Source organism: Taudactylus pleione, unplaced genomic scaffold, assembly GCF_031769625.1.
Source record: "Taudactylus pleione unplaced genomic scaffold, aTauple2 ptg000027l, whole genome shotgun sequence".
In the NCBI taxonomy this organism is placed as follows: domain Eukaryota; kingdom Metazoa; phylum Chordata; class Amphibia; order Anura; family Myobatrachidae; genus Taudactylus; species Taudactylus pleione.
This window is the reverse complement of record NW_028284429.1, coordinates 1997383-2017621: the sequence shown is the minus strand read 5'-3', so window position 1 is coordinate 2017621 and position 20239 is coordinate 1997383. Positions and strand designations below refer to the sequence as shown.

The window sequence follows — 20239 nt, the reverse complement described above, 5'->3', positions numbered from 1 at the left end:
ATGTTTAAACATAGCAGAGATACATTGTCTCATTAAGCAAACGTTACCAAATGATACTAAACAATCACACTGCTACTTTGTATTACTATGAATGTCTCTGGGTAATTGTTACATAATTGTATTTGTTGCAAGACAATCGTTGCATAATTACATTTGTTGCAAAATATAACAAGAGTTATTCATAATATTTACACTGCCTGACCCAACCCTTATGAATAGAGAACAAGGGCCAGATTCAGATTTGGGAAGAGTGTATGAAAGAGCAAGTTACACCCCTTTTCCACTGACCTGAAAACCCCGAAATATTGCAAATGAACGCGCAACAATCCAGGATTTTTGTCAGTGGAAACGGCTCCATCCGTGTCCAGTCACCCAGGGAATCCTTCCCGGGCACTTTGCAAGGTTTTCCCAGGAAGGACACGGGTGAGTTACAGTGGAAGCAGGTAACCCGGGTCGTCCAACCCGGGTACAGTTCACAGCACTGGGAGAGTCGTATTCCTGCGCAAGGAGATGATGTCATCTCCAAGCACTGGCACTGCACCCATTTTAGCAATTTGTTTGGTATCCCTAGCACTAATCTAACGTAATCCAACTGACTGTCAGATAGGCCGGCTGGATTGGAGACCGCGGGAACCGTGACCTTCTTATAGGCCCCACCCCAGCTGTGTTCTAACTGGCTGTCATTAATCCCACGTTTTCCTTTCCCTGAGACTAATCATTCCCTGCTGCCCTGTATAAAGGGGATTAGCCCAGGTGCTCTGCTGGTCTGTCTGCAGCTCCAACCTGTACGCTGACGGCAGCATTTAGAGCTGAACTCACCTAAAAGAGAAGAGCAACCTCATACACAGCGGCGGCATGTGACGTTCAGAGGCAGATAACGCAGAGAATGCTCCATAGATGTGGCTGGCGGAAGGCACGAGTAGGCCTGAAGTTCCACTATCAGTCATTTTTCTGTAGTTTTATATATATATATTTTTTATATAAACATTTTTTTTTTGTTTATTTTTGTTAGTACTTTCTCTGTTCTTACATAAATATGAATTGTGATGTTTTATTACCATATAGTTATAATGTATTGCAAATACATTATAACTATATTGACCGGGTGTAATGTTTAATTAGGATTATTATTTATGAAGTTTATGATAGATTTGTTGTTTGAGTTATTGGAATACTTAATTAACTATTTACTACTTTTATCATCTCCATTGTTTACTTATGGTTTTCTAGTTTACATCATATATTCTATATATTAGTCATTGATTGAAAAACATGTTGTTAATGACCGTCCAGCAAACTCCCCTAGGATATAGTAGTAGGAATTACACGTACAGAATGAAGAGCGTATAACCCGCTGCTTCCTACCAATGGCAGATCTAGGCCAGACGATTTCGTATACTCAGACTACGCATTTTGAGGTTGTCTCGAAACGCGTCCCTTATCTCTGACACTCCTTTAGATCCAGCTGATCAAGGCAGATACAGATGTTAGATAAATCTGAATAACTGGGATAATAGTAGCGTTCTCAGCTGTTTAGATTAATAGTGAACACATGACACTAATAGTGAACAGTGATTGGTGTAATGTTCTACAAAGAGTGTGCACACTCCGATGGAGGTTGATGTCATCCTGAAACGCGTTGTGTACTTTAATGCTCTGCAATTATGGAAATAATAAGTAATTCAGCTGATGCGGATTCTGGAGTATGTAGCGGTAATGTCCGCAGAATCGGCTTCGTGACTTGTACCAGGTACATCAGAACAATGCGATAAAGACGACCAAGGCGCTACAGCTGCCGGTACTGGAGGAGGAGGTGATCGCACATTAATTATCAGAGCTGCAATGTCAGGGTAACACAGAGTAGCATGGTGCAATATCGCCATGGCTAGTATCTGCAGGTATTATATATGTCACCCCCTTGTGTAGGTTACTTACAGATAGAAACACATTTTCCTGATTGAACATTATATAAGTATTCACACTGAGAAAGGATTTCCAGCTGATTTATGGGACACAATGGGAAAACACAAGACTGTACCTTAGAAACATTGTTTGTTTTAATAACTGACATATAACTGTGTGCGGATCGGTGAGACATGAGACTTTGTGCGATACATAAAAAAAACAAAAACTTTGTCACATTATTTTGTGCCATCCCCCATCCCCTCCTCCAAGAGTCAGCAAATAAAGGTACAAAAGGCAATAATAATAATAATAATAATACTTATTTTCATTGATCAACAGCTCTTGTAACAGGACAATTCCCACCATAAAGACCACCCAGACATCTTCTTCCAGAAGTTAGAAGCTGAATGTTGCAGTCTACACTCCGGGTTAAGTTGCTGCGGTAACTACGCTTAGTGAGAAGAACAACGTGGAGAATCGGTCGCCAAATCCGGTCTGTGCCGATCTGATCGTCTTTTTATCTTATACACATCTTATTACATACACAAAAGTGGCGGGTGAACATGGTGCAGACGTGAGCTAGGGAAGCCAGGCAACCAATCACATATTGGCTTTCACTAATCTATATGACAGACATATAAACACCAACATCTGATTGGTTGGTACAGTGCAAAATCAAAAATAGGTTTCACAAAAATCAATCTAGTTGTTGATGCACCAGGGCGCTTGGCTGAATACAGAAACAGTGATAGATATACAAGATTAATCTGTGACCAGATACGGATGGTCTATGATTACGCTGGAGGACAGTTTCAGGCACCAAATTACCATTCATCCGGGACTTTCAGATCGGCCTAAAGGCGTTCTCCTCCCAGCACGGTATTCAGTTTATGGCGCTGTTCATCTGCTGGGCGCCAACGCTTCATACCAGATAAACGGTTACTGGCACCATGGGTTTATGAGCGTCTGGCACATTATAGAAGTCAATACACAATGCACAGATCACGGGAACATTCTTGCTCCTAACGGTTGCAGAGTCCGGACTTAATTAATAACTTAATTTTTTTTTTTTTAGATGACGCGACCATTTATTGTGGTCATTTCGGACCCAAAAACAGTGGCGAAACATGATTCAGGAAACGTCAGCGGCCACAACTCCTGCCAGGGCGGTCGTCGCTGGCCATGGTCATACTTGCTGGGACCACAGAAATCCTTCACATCTTTCCAACATAGACTGAATTAACGCTCTGTAATGAGAGACAACACTGGGATAAGTAAATGACACACAGAAAGCGCCAAGCTGGTTTCATACTTATACTGTGGTTAATATCATGTGCAATATACTCACCATCACAAGGTGGCGCTATTGTATACCTGAGTAATCGGAATTCTTTCAGGCACTTTTTTTTTTTAAATAAAAGGAGTAACTACAGATTCTCTCTATTTGTTCATTTTTGGATAAAACATTTATCTGGGAGACTCACAGCACGCACCGGATACAAAACACCTTCGTTTTGGACCTGTGTAAGTCCAAAGGGCAGGAGTGAGGGGCCCATCGACGCACGATGGCGTTATCTGCCCACTTCACAGGAAAGAGATGACAGTGGTCTACTCTCCTGGAGCCAAGGAGGGGGCTCAACCTTTACTGGCATACCAACTATTCTGGGAGAGTAGGGGAGTATGGGCGCATAGCAAGGTGCGCACCAACGCTCGGTACTCCGGTAACTCCTCTGCAAACTACAGCTGCACCCAAATGTGTAAATGTCCTGTCCTCCACTGAGCCCCAGCAGCCATTCTGCGTTTCCTGTAGAACCAGAACAACCAGAGACAGATGAGCTGTTTAATGGCGCTGATTCGGGGGTGGACGCAAATGCTGCCATGTCTATTGGCGGTTACCCATCTGTGACCTTATTCAAACGCCGCTACATAGCCCTACCCTGATGTACAACCGTGTGTATGAATGAGCAAGGACTGAGACGGCCACTAGGGAGCATCTGTACACAATGTAATACCGCCTGGTGCTTCTTTACATACCATCGGTCGAACCACAGAAACTTGCCCCAGCGCAGATTTACTATGCGAGTGCGGCCTCCATAGTGAACGATTTAGCTTCTGCGTAAACACCCACTATCAGTGACTCACCCATAACGTGCCCATAAGGTGCAGCATCCCCGTGCGTCTGTTAAGCCACCTCCCAGTGACCGCCCAGGAACATCCAGCAATTTTCCAGGACATCTCTCATAGCGTGCTAATCAATCATAGCAGCGACTTTGTGTGCGCACACTGTATAATACGTGCGCTGTAGGAGGTTTAAAGGGATTTGCGCACACGCACAATAGCAAAGACAAATCCCCCAACTCCGTGAGTATCGGCATCACATGCGGCTCTGAATTAGGCCCTATATAAGAGACTAAGGGAGAGCGCTCTGGAGAACGGGCGATCTTGTCTAAAGACATCAGGTGGTGCTGTAAATGTGTACCTGTGGCAGGCAGCGTCATGGAACAGTATAGACACCCCAATTTCAGTTCTGTGCGGTTTTTTTTTAATTAGAATTTCAGTGCAGCTGTATCTGGTCTCAGGTAATTGGTAGTCAGTGCAGCAGTACCTGGTCTCAGGTAATCTCTAGTCAGTGCAGCAGTACCTGGTCTCAGGTAATCTCTAGTCAGTGCAGCTGTATCTGGTCTCAGGTAATCGGTAGTCAGTGCAGCAGTACCTGGTCTCAGGTAATCTCTAGTCAGTGCAGCAGTACCTGGTCTCAGGTAATCGGTAGTCAGTGCAGCTGTACCTGGTCTCAGGTAATCTCTAGTCAGTGCAGCAGTACCTGGTCTCAGGTAATCTCTAGTCAGTGCAGCAGTACCTGGTCTCAGGTAATCTCTAGTCAGTGCAGCAGTACCTGGTCTCAGGTAATCTCTAGTCAGTGCAGCAGTACCTGGTCTCAGGTAATCGGTAGTCAGTGCAGCAGTACCTGGTCTCAGGTAATCGGTAGTCAGTGCAGCAGTACCTGGTCTCAGGTAATCGGTAGTCAGTGCAGCTGTACCTGGTCTCAGGTAATCTCTAGTCAGTGCAGCAGTACCTGGTCTCAGGTAATCGGTAGTCAGTGCAGCAGTACCTGGTCTCAGGTAATCGGTAGTCAGTGCAGCAGTACCTGGTCTCAGGTAATCGGTAGTCAGTGCAGCAGTACCTGGTCTCAGGTAATCTCTAGTCAGTGCAGCAGTACCTGGTCTCAGGTAATCTCTAGTCAGTGCAGCAGTACCTGGTCTCAGGTAATCTCTAGTCAGTGCAGCAGTACCTGGTCTCAGGTAATCTCTAGTCAGTGCAGCTGTACCTGGTCTCAGGTAATCTCTAGTCAGTGCAGCTGTACCTGGTCTCAGGTAATCTCTAGTCAGTGCAGCTGTACCTGGTCTCAGGTAATCTCTAGTCAGTGCAGCTGTATCTGGTCTCAGGTAATCGGTAGTCAGTGCAGCAGTACCTGGTCTCAGGTAATCTCTAGTCAGTGCAGCAGTACCTGGTCTCAGGTAATCGGTAGTCAGTGCAGCTGTACCTGGTCTCAGGTAATCTCTAGTCAGTGCAGCAGTACCTGGTCTCAGGTAATCTCTAGTCAGTGCAGCAGTACCTGGTCTCAGGTAATCTCTAGTCAGTGCAGCAGTACCTGGTCTCAGGTAATCTCTAGTTAGTGCAGTGGTACCTGGTCTCAGGTAATCTCTAGTCAGTGCAGCTGTAGCTGGTCTCAGGTATTCTCTAGTTAGTGTACACAATCTGTATTATTTTTTCCTTTCTGTCACAAGGAGAATCAGGTTTTTATCCCGGCTCCCGTAGAACGTACCTCTGTCTTTTCTCCGCCACCTTCATCACCTCACAAATCTTGTAGTATCTGTCTGAGAACATCTCAGTCACACCCCAGACCTGCAGGTAGGGCAGAGAGCGGTCTGGTCCAATCACTTTTGATAGGAGAAGCGCCACGTTTTCCACTGTGATGCAGTTTGTCCACTGAGAATGTCCGTTACTGAGGGTCTCACCATTGGACGTGCCGTGGTGCTGATGGTCGGCCAGGCGGCTTTGTGCCAAGTGCAGAATACACTTCCATTCATCCATCGTCTCTGGTAATAAGCCTAAATGAGCGGGAGACAGGGATCACATTTCACACCATGTTTGGTCACAACAAGAAATTCTACACTTTTTTTTTTTATTCAGTAATTTTTATTAACATTTTTTTTTTCATTATACAAACAAGAAAAAATTAAAAAAAAAACCAAAAACAAATATAAACATGACAAGCAGTACAAGTAATATGCTCCATTTAAATAATTTTGCGTCGGTATAAAAACGAATAAGCCTACACAGGATATAACCTCCTAACACAATAAAGGAGTATACACGAACCCGAAGGCGCCATTCGGGCCCGCAAATCGTGAGAAAAAAAATACTTAGTATATTTCAATATTTTGCTTCGCCTCCTCTAGCAGTATAATCATCATACCAACCGCATTGCTCATAAACAAATGTTTACCAAAATATCGAAACAAAACAAATAAAATACTCCCAAAACAAACCTCCCCATAACACCCCACCCCGTATAACCTAACCCCAACCTAGGCATACTAGGATCCCCTAACTCCCAGCCCGCCACTAATTATTCTAAGTTACCTAGATCCCTAACCCTCCCATACCCAAATAGAGGATATAAACACAAAATAAATGACATGGGCAAAAAATAAACTAAATGACCCTAGGCTAATAATAACCAACCCCGCCCTCCCGCAGCATCTAGAAAATAGAGTACAATCCAGAAGAATATTGTTAAAGTAATACAGGCTCACATATAGCATAGAATATAAAAATTAACAGCTAGACACAGTAACTCGCTGGAATACATTAGTCCGACCAGGTCATAAACCCTAGAAACAAAAAAGGACTTGAAGTGATCGTTCCATCTTGACTCATTCGAGGATAAACAGGAGAAGAACCATCATACTCGAACGACAAATCCCAAAATCTCGGCACACATAGTAAGGATAAAAAATTAATCCGCAGGAGTACAGCGGCAACATCGGAGCACCCAGAAATTAAATAACAAATAAACTCAGGATCAAGCTCATTCAATGGAGAGGAGAAATAGAGGACGAAATTAGTCGCAGAAGCTATGATGACTGTAGATTCAGGATTCGGCCGTATAACTTGCTCAGGTTCAAGCATATCCAATGGAGAGGAGAAATAGAGGATGGAATCAGTCGCAGAAGCTGTGAGGACTGTAGATTTCTGGATTTGGCTGTATAACTCGGTCAGGTTCCAGCATATCCAATGGAGAGGAGAAATCCAGAACAGAAACAGTCCCAAAAGTTGTGAGGACTGTAGATTCAGGATTTGGCTGTATAACTTGCTCAGGTTCTAGCATATCCAATTGAAAAGAGAAATCTAGGACGGAATTAGTCCCAGAAGCTATGATGACTGTAGATTCAGGATTTGGCTGTATAACTCGGTCAGGTTCGAGGATATCCAATGGAAAGGAGAAATCTAGGACGGAGTTAGGGCCTCATTCAGAGGCGGACGTTAGCTGCAAGCGTTCGCTCTGAATCAGGGCGGCCGCTTGCATCCTGAACGGCCGCCTCCTTGTCGATCGTTAAGCTGTGGATTACCACCAACAGCTCTAACGACCAACATGGGTGATGGTCGCGATGGTCAAGACCATCGTGACCATCGGGGCTTACGACCAGACCCTAGGGTAGGGTCTGGGCACTCATAAGCCCCAGGGAGCTTCCTGCTCTGTTTGAGCAGGAAGTTCCCCACTGACATCAGCAATGAAGTCAGTGGGGCCGCCCCCAAACGGCAAGCGTTCCGACTGGAACGCCTCCGTTTGGCCGGGCACGCCCCCGGCCCGCCCAGTAAAACGGGGCGAGCTGTCACTCAACATCGACAGCTCGCCCCGTCTGCTACGAGACCCCTAACGACGGAGTGCCCGTCGTTAGCCGGGTCTCACGCATGTGCACGACGGAGGTGGCTCCGTCGTGCGCATGCGCTGTGGGGCAACATCGAGTCGGTCGCGAGTGCTCAGTGCTCACGACCGACTCTGATTAAGCTCCTTAGTCCCATAAGCTGTGAGGACTGTAGATTCAGAATTTGGCTGTATAACTCGGTCAGGTTCCAGCATATCCAATGGAGAGGAGAAATCCAGGACGGAGTTAGTCCCATAAGCTGTGAGGACTGTAGATTCAGGATTTGTCTGTATAATTTTCTTAACCTCTTCACAGCACTTCCCAGGATCACAACACAAACAGGGGGTTTACTTGCATGTTATCAAGCACTTTAAGGAGCCTGTGAGTAGAGCCTGGATGATTTTATCCATAATTAAAGAAAACATGTCCTGCAACAGTAATTTCAACACAGCAAGAATTCAGGAGATGGCAAAGAGCAGCCTAGCAACTACAGAGCAGGATAGGCAAACTTGAAAGCAGGAGTACAATGCCTTACTTAGAGGAGGAACTATAAGTTCCAGCCAGCCAGCACCAGGGAGTAACTGCAGAGTATAGCAAATAAGCCAGCTGGTACAACAGGCACCCCACCAGGGAAACCAGGCAGCAGGAAGGCAAAATAACAGGAGAAATCAAATACCAGACACTAGTCTCACACCATACAGCCAGCAGCTCCCAGCTTTGCAGAGCTGAATCCAAGATGGCCGCCGTCAGTGTGCATCATCCAGGACAAACACCGGAGCCCAGTATGGAGATAGATGCTAGACCCAGGAGCCAGTCCACTGCAACTGGAGAAGGGAGAGAAGTGTCACCGCCAGGTGAAGTCCCGCGGACGAACAGCCCAGCTTGCAAGCAGCACTGGATAAGGACACCGGAGGATGCAGCTGTCCACGTGGGAGACAGGAGAAGCACCAGATACCCACAGCTCCTCAGAAAGTAACAGGAGAGTCCCGATTCTAGGTTCAGGAGGGGCAGAAGATCTACAACCACCAAGCTGGGAAGACTGAAGCCTGGGGTATCGCTCCTTCAGGATGAACAGCAGGATTTTCAGCGGGAGAGCAGGTAAGTTAGCTTCTACACCAGCCGCTCCAGGCCACGCCCCACCCCCTCCAAATTCTACACATTTATTGCTGTGCAACCCGGGTATATCAGACATAGCAATGCCGTTTCCTCCATATACAATGGGACTAGGCTAGTGTCACACAAGCTGATTGGCTCTCAGGGAATGATCTGTCAATTCACAGAAACTAAAACATATTTGCATACTAAGAGCTAGTGGACGGGAGGTCCAATTGGCAAATTCCAGGTGTTGTTCTCATCATGTCCATGCCCACTCAGTAGGGAAGTTGGCAGCACCCAGCAGGGGAGCCGTCTCTCCTGGGAATCAGGGAGAACTCCTCACACTTCATGAGTCTTCTGGACACTCCGGGAGAGTAGGCTAGTATGGACTAAAGCCCCCAATAACGTCCACCACCAGCCAAACACCAAATATACCACATCTATATTATCCATGGACATGTCCAACATGCTGCCAGCCTCTTTGGAGCCTCTCTAAAAGCCTCTCTCTCTCTTTATCCATAATTTGTCCCACTCATGGCTGTCTCTCATCTATGGTCTGTTCCCTCATGGCCGTCTCTCCTCATCTATGGTCTGTTCCCTCATGGTCGTCTCTCCTCATCTATGGTCTGTTCCCTCATGGCCGTCTCTCCTCATCTATGGTCTGTTCCCTCATGGCCGTCTCTCCTCATCTATGGTCTGTTCCCTCATGGTCGTCTCTCCTCATCTATGGTCTGTTCCCTCATGGCCGTCTCTCCTCATCTATGGTCTGTTCCCTCATGGTCGTCTCTCCTCATCTATGGTCTGTTCCCTCATGGCCGTCTCTCCTCATCTATGGTCTGTTCCCTCATGGCCGTCTCTCCTCATCTATGGTCTGTTCCCTCATGGTCGTCTCTCCTCATCTATGGTTTGTTCCCTCATGGCCATCTCTCCTCATCTATGGTCTGTACCCTCATGGCCGTATCTCATCTATGGTCTGTTCCCTCATGGCCGTCTCTCCTTACCTATACTCTGTTGCCTCATGGCCGTCCCTCTCCACTATGGTCTCTTCTCTCATGGCCGTCTCTCCTCATCTATGGTCTGTTCCCTCACAGCCGGCTCTCCTCATCTATGGTCTGTTCCCTCACAGCCGTATCTCCTTACCTATAGTCTGTTCCCTCATGGCCATCTCTCTCCTCATCTATGGTATGTTCCCTCATGGCCATCTCTCGCTCACCTACAGAGCCCTCAACCACCATTTCCCCTCCCCCCCTACATCTCCAAGCTCATTCTCACACTCCTGCCCATTCCACTCTGCCAATTACACCACTGCCCACTCTCTCCCATGCAGCTCCCAGCCTCTGGAATGCCCTCCCTTGCCCAGACTGCCACCAACCTCTCAGCCATTAAATGAGCCCCCAAAATGTACCATCAGCCCAACCTCTCCATTCCCCATCTTAATCCGCCTCTTCCGCAGGATTATAAAAGTCTAGCGAGCAGGGCCTTTCCCCCTCTGTATCCTTCATGTAATTATATATATGTCATTTATATTCTATGCAGTGCTGGGGAACCCTTGTGCCGCCATAGAGAAGATAATAATATAAAGTAGCGATGAGAATATATTTATTTACTAACCATTTTTTTCATCGATTAGGTTCATGTCATCCAGATACACTATGTCGGTCAGTGCTTCCAGCCGTCTGTCCAGCTCCAAACAAAGTGTAATATATCCTGGCCAGTACCTAAAATCAGTAATTCTGCTTTTTATTTAACAGTTAAATAGAAAATCTTATATAATGGGGCAAACTGCTTCATGGGAACATCATGGATCCACACGCTCCCGGTATCCCGGAATAAATCATCTTGTTACTGCTTAAGTTGGGATGTAGTTAGTATCCCGAAGCCGGGATGTAGACGGTCACAATACCAACAGCAGCATCTCGGATGTCAGAATCCCGACAGATGCGGAGTTAAGTATTAGGGTTAGGGGGAGGTTTAGGATTAGGGTTAGGAATTAGGGGGAGGGTTAGAGTTAGGCTGCAGGAGGGGAGGATTAGGGTTAGGCATTAGGGGGAGGGTTAAGCACTAGGGGGAGGTTTAGAGTTAGGCTGCGGGAGGGGAGCGTTAGGGTAAGCGTTACAATACTTACCTAAATCAGTCAGGATTTTGACAGTGGGATGCCGCTGTCGGTTTTCTGCCCATCAAGATCGCGTACCCAACCCCTAAAATTACCTGACACATGTTTGATATAACATGATGCAATAGTAATGGACATATTTGCTTTGTTTGGGTCATTATTTCTCGTCGTAGCCCTCACTACAGATGGCTGTACCACTATTCCAGGTATACGCTCTATACACCTTATTCCTGGGCTCTATACCATGTATACGCTCCATACCCCTATTCCTGGGCCCTATTCCATGTATACGCTCCATACCCCTTATTCCTGGGCTCTATTCCATGTATACGCTCCATACCCCTATTCCTGGGCTCTATTCCATGTATACGCTCCATACCCCTATTCCTGGGCTCTATTCCATGTATGCGCTCCATACCCCTATTCCTGGGCTCTATTTCATGTGTACGCTCCATACCCCTCATTCCTGGGCTCTATACCATGTATACGCTCCATACCCCTATTCCTGGGCTCTATTCCATGTATACGCTCCATACCCCTTATTCCAGGGCTCTATTCCATGTATACGCTCCATACCCCTATTCCTGGGCTCTATACCATGTATACGCTCCATACCCCTTATTCCAGGGCACTATTCCAGGTATACGCTCCATACCCCTATTTCTGGGCTCTATTCCAGGTATACGCTCCATACCCCTTATTCCAGGGCTCTATTCCATGTATACACTCCATACCCCTATTCCAGGGCTCTATTCCATGTATATGCTCCATACCCCTATTCCTGGGCTCTATTCCATGTATACGCTCCATACCCCTATTCCTGGGCACTATTCCAGGTATACGCTCCATACCACTTATTCCTGGGCTCTATTCCATGTATACGCTCCATATCCCTATTCCTGGGCTCTATTCCATGTATACGCTCCATACCCCTATTCCGGGGCTCTATTCCATGTATACGCTCCATACCCCTTATTCCTGGGCTCTATACCATGTATACGCTCCATACCCCTTATTCCTGGGCTCTATTCCATGTATACGCTCCATACCCCTATTCCTGGGCTGTATTCCAGGTATACGCTCCATACCCCTATTCCTGGGCTCTATTCCAGGTATACGCTCCATACCCCTTATTACAGGGCTCTATTCCATGTATACGCTCCATACCCCTATTCCTGGGCTCTATTCCAGGTATACGCTCCATACCCCTATTCCTGGGCTCTATTCCAGGTATACGCTCCATACCACTTATTCCTGGGCTCTCTTCCATGTATACGCTCCATACCCCTTATTCCTGGGCTCTATTCCATGTATACGCTCCATACCGCTATTCCTGGCTCTATTCCATGTATACGCTCCATACCACTTATTCCTGGGCTCTATTCCATGTATACGTTCCATACCCCTTATTCCTGGGCTCTATTCCATGTATACGCTCCATACCCCTTATTCTTGGGCTCTATTCCAGGTATACGCTCCATACCCCTATTCCTGGGCTCTATTCCATGTATACGCTCCATACCCCTATTCCAGGGCTCTATTCCATGTATACGCTCCATACCCCTATTCCTTATTCCTGGGCTGTATTCCAGGTATACGCTCCATACCCCTATTCCTGGGCTCTATTCCAGGTATACGCTCCATACCCCTATTCCTGGGCTCTATTCCATGTATACGCTCCATACCACTTATTCCTGGGCTCTATTCCATGTATACGCTCCATACCCCTTATTCCTGGGCTCTATTCCAGGTATACGCTCCATACCCCTATTCCTGGGCTCTATTCCAGGTATACGCTCCATACCCCTATTCCTGGGCTCTATTCCATGTATACGCTCCATACCCCTTATTCCTGGGCACTATTCCATGTATACGCTCCATACCCCTATTCCTGGGCTCTATTCCATGTATACGCTCCATACCCCTATTCCTGAGCTCTATACCATGTATACGCTCCATACCCCTATTCCTGGGCTCTATTCCATGTATACACTCCATACCCCTATTCCTGGACTCTATTCCATGTATACGCTCCATACCACTTATTCCTGGCTCTATTCCATGTATACGCTCCAGTTTCCAAGCTGTACGCTGTCCAGGAGTCACTTACACTGGGCACATTCTCAGACACGGTATAAATTACATTTAAGATCCTCACCCAGATGTTTTGCAAACAGTCAACATGGTCTCTTTGGTTGGAAAGTCAGACGGCAGTTTAATCAGAAGCGATATGAGCTGTCCGTAACCCCAGGTGTAGAGGTGCGAGCGGGGCCTGGCAGAGAAACGGGATTACACAGAATTACATACAGGACTAACATTACAAAAAGGTCAAATAAGGATATAAATGATGTAATAGGCTTTAGTCAGAGCCGCGCACAATGGCGATGTTCACGTAGAGGAACGATTTATTGGTACAGCAAGAATCGCTAAAGTTTCCTACTGCGCATGAATTACACAGACTGTACACACAAATGGGGCAATTACGATGGAGACGCACAGAAATGTATTGTTAAAGTGCTGGGTGGTCACTGGGAGGTGGCTAAACAGGCGCACGGCGATGGTCAGTCTTATGGGCGCATTATGGGCGTGCCGCGGATGTATCACAATACTGTTTGTATACAGAGGAGCTTAATCACATTGGAGGCTGCACTAGCATGGGGCTGGTGCAAGCTACAAAAGGTGCGAACAACGATGGCGTCAAAAGACGTGCCAGGCAGTATCGCAGCGTCTATGGACGCTCACAGCAGGCGTATCAGTCTTTGCACGGTCATACGCGCGGATGTGCACCAGGGAAGGACTATGTAGCGGCATTAGCATAAAGTTCCAGACGTGAGTCTGCGCCCACCGCTGAACCAGGGCCAACATGGCAGAGATGGGCATAACCACTATTACTAACCATTACGTACAGGACATGAGACTGCTCAGTACTGACCAGCGGTTCTTCACATACTAAAAGCTGTAAAAGAAAAAAGTGACTGTCCTGATACAATCGAGACACATAAACCCACCCCCCCATATTCCTGACCTGGGATTTCCTTCAGAATCTATGGTGTTTTTGGGGTGAGGGGCATCGTGGGAAACCGCCAGGAGCAGCCAGTCCAGCTTTAAGGATTCGGGTTGAGCCAGCGATTGCAGTAAGGACAATCTACAATAAACACAGCAGCGTGTAGTGAATTACTGCTCATATAACACAAGTGCCCAGAGAGATATTACCTTACATAGCATTACCACTACCAGTGTCTACGGGACATCATTTCCAAGGGGCTGTAAATGAGGTTTGCAGACACCACTAAAGTGTGAGACGATGTTACTAAATGTTCCATCACCAGCCAAAGTGATTGGCTGCTGTGTTATGCCACTCACACTGTTACAACCAATCAGATGTTTGCCTTCAACATTCTAGCTTACCTTAAAAATTAAAGATAATGTTTGATTGGTTGCCATGAATAATGCTCCGTTGTGTCATGTTTAGTAATTAGCAGAACCGATGCAAGGTTTCTTGGCATCCTAGCCATTTCTTCAGCCTTGCGCCCCCCCCCCACCCTCAGATAGCTACACAAACCCTTATACAGTGCCCACAGCAGTGGCCCCCTATGCAGTGCTCCCAGTAGTGGTTACCCTATGCAGTGCCACTTATATAATGCCCCCAGTAGTAGTCCCACCTACGCATTGCCCATTACCCCCCAGTAGTAGTAGCACCCCCCCTGTGGAGTGCCCCTTATATAGTGCCCCCAATATTAGTCCCCCCCGTGCAGTGCCCCCAGTAGTAGTCCCCCAGCAGTGCCCCCAGTAGTAGCCTCCCCCCCAGCAATGCCCCAGGTAGTAATAGTGCCCCCAGTAGTAGCCTGCCCCAGCAGTAGGCACGCCCACAGTAGTAGCCTCCCCCCAGCAATGCCCCCATAGTAATCGTGCCCCCAGCATTGATCCCCCCCCCAGCAGTAGTCGTGCGGTGTCCCCAGTAGTGATCCCCCCCCCCAGCAGTGCCCCCAGTAGTAGTCGTGCGGTGTCTCCAATAGTAGCCTTCCCCCGGTAGTAACCTCCCCCCAGCAGTAATCCCAGCCAATCACACACGTAAAAAAAAAAACGTCACTTACCTTAATCCTCGCTCCGGCGTCTGCTCCTCTGTCCCCCGGGCAGGCCCGCTCTGCATTATGGGAGAGACGTCATGACGTCTCTCCCATTACCCACTGCAGGAGCCGGAAGATGGCTTCGGCAGTGGGCGCAGCAGCAGCCAATGAGAGTCTGACTCTCATCGGCTGCTAAAACAAACACATAGCTCTCGGCGCCGGCGGCTGTGTTTGTTATACTAATACTGTAGTGCGGACGGCACTTATGTGCCGTCCACACTACTTCCCTGCAGTGGCCGGCGCTCTTAGGCAAATGCCTCAGTTTTGTCTAGTTGTAGCATCGGCCCTGGTAATTAGCCCCACCTATCAAATGACCATTGAATATTGGATACCATGTTACAGGTCATAAGAGTCAACTTGTAAAGGTAATAATTTTTTGTAATTGTATATTCTCGTTATCGGACTAAATGAGACTCTATGGCCAACCGTTAAAAAGATTTAAGGAGAAAAACACATAAAGCGATCTCTCTACCTTTGCTCCTCCGGTCTGGATTTGATGAGATTGTCCAAGTATGCTAAAAAGTGTCCCGGATTTCCCCTGCACAGCTGCACGACGTCCGCGGGTAAGACGGATGGGTAGAACTTTACGAGTGACCTTGCTGCAGCTTCACCAAACTTTTCATAAGCCCTAGATGAAGCAGATGAGGCGCAATGATCAGCTTTCACCACAGTTCAACTTAAAGCTGCATACAGACGTAACGATTTTGTAACCAATGAGTTTCTGTCAGATTTTCCCTTGAAAAAGTGAACGATTTTTGAAGTGAAATGAACGATTTTTACAACGATGAACGAAAAATGTTCCTTCCCTTAATGAAAATCGTTGTGCTGGACAGTCTGAAATGGACGATGAATGATAACTACAAACGGGAGCGCGCTTGAACGATTATCGTTCATCATTAGAACTCAAAAACTGATCGATTTTTTGAACGATAATGACGTCGTTAACGATAAATCGTTAAAAAAATCGTTAAGTGTGTATGCACTATTTAAAGTTTGTTTTTTCAAAGGAATATGCTATAAGACTTTAGTGAAGGCCATGGACTGCGGGAACAGCTTTCTGCTCTGTCAGGGAGAAGTCCCAGACTTAGGGGGATATTTACTAAAGTGAGAGTTTTTACAAGTGGCGATGTTGCCTATAGCAACTAATAAGAATCTACTTATCATTTATCTTGCACCTTCTAGCAGGTAATAGCTAGAATCTGATTGGTTGCTATGGTCAAAACCTGCACTTTAGCTAAATTATAATTGGTTGGTTGCTATGGGCCTTTTTCCCTTAAAATGCAAAGTGATGCAAAATAGGACGCACAAGCAGCTTCTGCTGATTAAAACAATATGCGGCATGCCTATATTCTGTGTGTGTGACTGCGGGAGTATCTGCATGCCTATATTCTGTGTGTGTGACTGCGGGAGTATCTGCATGCCTATATTCTGTGTGTGTGACTGCGGGAGTATCTGCATGCCTATATTCTGTGTGTGTGACTGCGGGAGTATCTGCATGCCTATATTCTGTATGTGTGACTGCGGGAGTATCTGCATGCCAATATTCTGTGTGTGACTGCAGGTGTATCTGCATGCCTATATTCTGTGTGTGTGACTGCGGGAGTATCTGCATGCCTATATTCTGTGTGTGTGTGACTGCGGGAGTATCTGCATGCCAATATTCTGTGTGTGACTGCAGGTGTATCTGCATGCCTATATTCTGTGTGTGTGACTGCGGGAGTATCTGCATGCCAATATTCTGTGTGTGTGACTGCGGGAGTATCTGCATGCCTATATTCTGTGTGTGTGACTGCGGGAGTATCTGCATGCCAATATTCTGTGTGTGACTGCAGGTGTATCTGCATGCCTATATTCTGTGTGTGTGACTGCGGGTGTATCTGCATGCCTATATTCTGTGTGTGTGACTGCGGGAGTATCTGCATGCCAATATTCTGTGTGTGACTGCAGGTGTATCTGCATGCCTATATTCTGTGTGTGTGACTGTGGGTGTATCTGCATGCCTATATTCTGTGTGTGTGACTGCGGCTGTATCTGCATGCCTATATTCTGTGTGTTACTGCGGCTGTATCTGCATGCCTATATTCTGTGTGTGTGACTGCCGGTGTATCTGTATGCCTATATTCTGTGTGTGACTGCGGCTGTATCTGCATGCCTATATTCTGTGTGTGACTGCGGCTGTATCTGCATGCCTATATTCTGTGTGTGACTGCGGCTGTATCTGCATGCCTATATTCTGTGTGTGACTGCGGCTGTATCTGCATGCCTATATTCTGTGTGTGACTGCGGGTGTATCTGCATGCCTATATTCTGTGTGTGACTGCGGGTGTATCTGCATGCCTATATTCTGTGTGTGTGACTGCGGGTGTATCTGCATGCCTATATTCTGTGTGTGACTGCGGGTGTATCTGCATGCCTATATACTGTGTGACTGCGGGTGTATCTGCATGCCTATATTCTGTGTGTGACTGCGGGTGTATCTACATGCCTATATTCTGTGTGTGACTGCGGGTGTATCTGCATGCCTATATTCTGTGTGTGTGACTGCGGGTGTATCTGCATGCCTATATTCTGTGTGTGTGACTGCAGGTGTATCTGCATGCCTATATTCTGTGTGTGTGACTGCAGGTGTATCTGCATGCCTATATTCTGTGTGTGACTGCGGGTGTATCTGCATGCCTATATTCTGTGTGTGACTGCGGGTGTATCTGCATGCCTATATTCTGTGTGTGACTGCGGCTGTATCTGCATGGCTATATTCTGTGTGTGTGACTGCGGCTGTATCTGCATGCCTATATTCTGTGTGTGTGACTGCAGGTGTATCTGCATGCCTATATTCTGTGTGTGTGACTGCGGCTGTATCTGCATGCCTATATTCTGTGTGTGACTGCGGGTGTATCTGCATGCCTATATTCTGTGTGTGACTGCGGCTGTATCTGCATGCCTATATTCTGTGTGTGACTGCGGCTGTATCTGCATGCCTATATTCTGTGTGTGAATGCGGCTGTATCTGCATGCCTATATTCTGTGTGTGACTGCGGCTGTATCTGCATGCCTATATTCTGTGTGTGACTGCGGCTGTATCTGCATGCCTATATACTGTGTGTGTGACTGCGGCTGTATCTGCATGCCTATATACTGTGTGTGTGACTGCAGCTGTATCTGCATGCCTATATTCTGTGTGTGACTGCGGCTGTATCTGCATGCCTATATTCTGTGTGTGACTGCGGCTGTATCTGCATGCCTATATTCTGTGTGTGACTGCGGCTGTATCTGCATGCCTATATTCTGTGTGTGACTGCGGCTGTATCTGCATGCCTATATTCTGTGTGTGACTGCGGCTGTATCTGCATGCCTATATTCTGTGTGTGACTGCGGCTTTATCTGCATGCCTATATTCTGTGTGTGACTGCGGCTGTATCTGCATGCCTATGTTCTGTGTGTGACTGCGGCTGTATCTGCATGCCTATATTCTGTGTGTGACTGCGGCTGTATCTGCATGCCTATATTCTGTGTGTGACTGCGGCTGTATCTGCATGCCTATATTCTGTGTGTGACTGCGGCTGTATCTGCATGCCTATATTCTGTGTGTGACTGCGGCTTTATCTGCATGCCTATATTCTGTGTGTGACTGCGGCTGTATCTGCATGCCTATGTTCTGTGTGTGACTGCGGCTGTATCTGCATGCCTATGTTCTGTGTGTGTGACCGCGGGTGTATCTGTATGCGAAACACTATGTTACAGCGTCAGTGGCTGTGACACTATAACGTAGCATTTCATTTTAATCAGCTTAAGCTGCTCGTGGATCCTATTAGAATCGCTTTGCAAATAATACGCTTTTAAGGAAAAAAGTCGCACAAAAAGACGCTCGGCACTAGAGAGTCACACTATGGCATGGCACAACTAGAAGAGCTATTTAACGCACAAGGAGGCTAAGGGGTCTATGTACTAAGCAGTGTTAGGAGACAGAGTGAAAAGTGATAAGGTGTCAGCCAATCAGCTCCCAACTGTCATTTTTCAAACACAGCCTGTGAGATGGCAGTTAGGAGCTGATTGGCTGGTACCTTATCACAGACTTATCACTTTTCACTCTGTCTCCTAACACTGCTTAGTAAATAGACCCCTCAATGTATGAGGACACATCTGTAGCCACCCGGCCACCTCAGGGACTTGCAGTACCCTCCTTTTCAGTGCAGAGTCCCTTTCTGAGCTGGGAACACAAGCCGGAGGCACACACGTAGGATAGGCCTCCCCTCTGCTATTTTCGGGGTAGAGCAGGGAGGCCGGGCAGCTGCATTGGCCTTAGTCTCTTGGGTCCAGGCTGACCCTCTATATTTATGTATACTGTACACGCTCACACAGTGACTGGATATAAGAATATGAGACGATACCTGCAGACGTGAGCAAGAAGAAGAGGGCTGTCCCAAGGCTCCAAATTGTTCAAGGTCTGTATGGCGCTCACCAGGTCTCCTTTATCTATTGCGGAGGCCACAGGACCCAAACTGAGCTCTGCAAGAGAAGACAGTGGGATGGTGCCGAGGGCAGTATGATAACATGCTCTGGGGAGCATGTAATATGTAATACCTAGATTCAGGCAACACGTAATCACACAATTAGGCTATACTGCAAACTGTCCCACTCTTAATTAAAAAATAGACTCTAACATGATATTTTATATATTTACATTTGCACAATACAATATATTAAAAGGGTGGAAGAATTAATTTATTGTTATGCGACTAGATCTCCCCATTCAGTGCAGGGGCTATTATTTGCCTTCTCTTCCCCACACTCCCTTTATTTTCTCCCAGAGCTCCTTCTGACAATCTCACAATAATATAAGTTGGGGGAGCCACCTAGTGGGTAAAGAATGTATGGCATTTGGGCAGTGTATTACGTTATTTGGACGACGTCTTGGTCTGAAAGGACAGAAAATGGGACAGTGATCAGGTTGAGTGGTGGCAGAACCCGCCCTCCGGGATTACTTATAGTCTGCACCAAGGGATGGGATTTGCTGCTTTTCGTATATTTTATAACCGTGGCTGAAGCACATACCGTGAGGGTGTGCGCTA

The 20239-nt window shown here is 46.8% G+C and overlaps 1 protein-coding gene across 3 annotated transcripts in view; it reads right to left on the bottom strand.

Annotated features, from left to right (window-relative positions):
- Positions 1-1989: 1989 nt before the first annotated feature.
- Positions 1990-20239, bottom strand: part of HPS5 (HPS5 biogenesis of lysosomal organelles complex 2 subunit 2) — an 89952-nt gene continuing 71702 nt past the window's right edge. For all 3 annotated transcript variants that reach the window (XM_088451791.1, XM_088451790.1, XM_088451792.1), the window contains exons 17-23: positions 19559-19676; positions 15643-15798; positions 14069-14188; positions 13202-13315; positions 10542-10648; positions 5729-6014; positions 1990-3152 (exon numbers count right to left, since the gene is read on the bottom strand). In XM_088451791.1, coding sequence (XP_088307917.1) covers positions 3092-3152; positions 5729-6014; positions 10542-10648; positions 13202-13315; positions 14069-14188; positions 15643-15798; positions 19559-19676 — 962 coding nt within the window. In that variant the 3' untranslated portion in view covers positions 1990-3091. The remainder of the gene's footprint in view (positions 3153-5728; positions 6015-10541; positions 10649-13201; positions 13316-14068; positions 14189-15642; positions 15799-19558; positions 19677-20239) is intronic.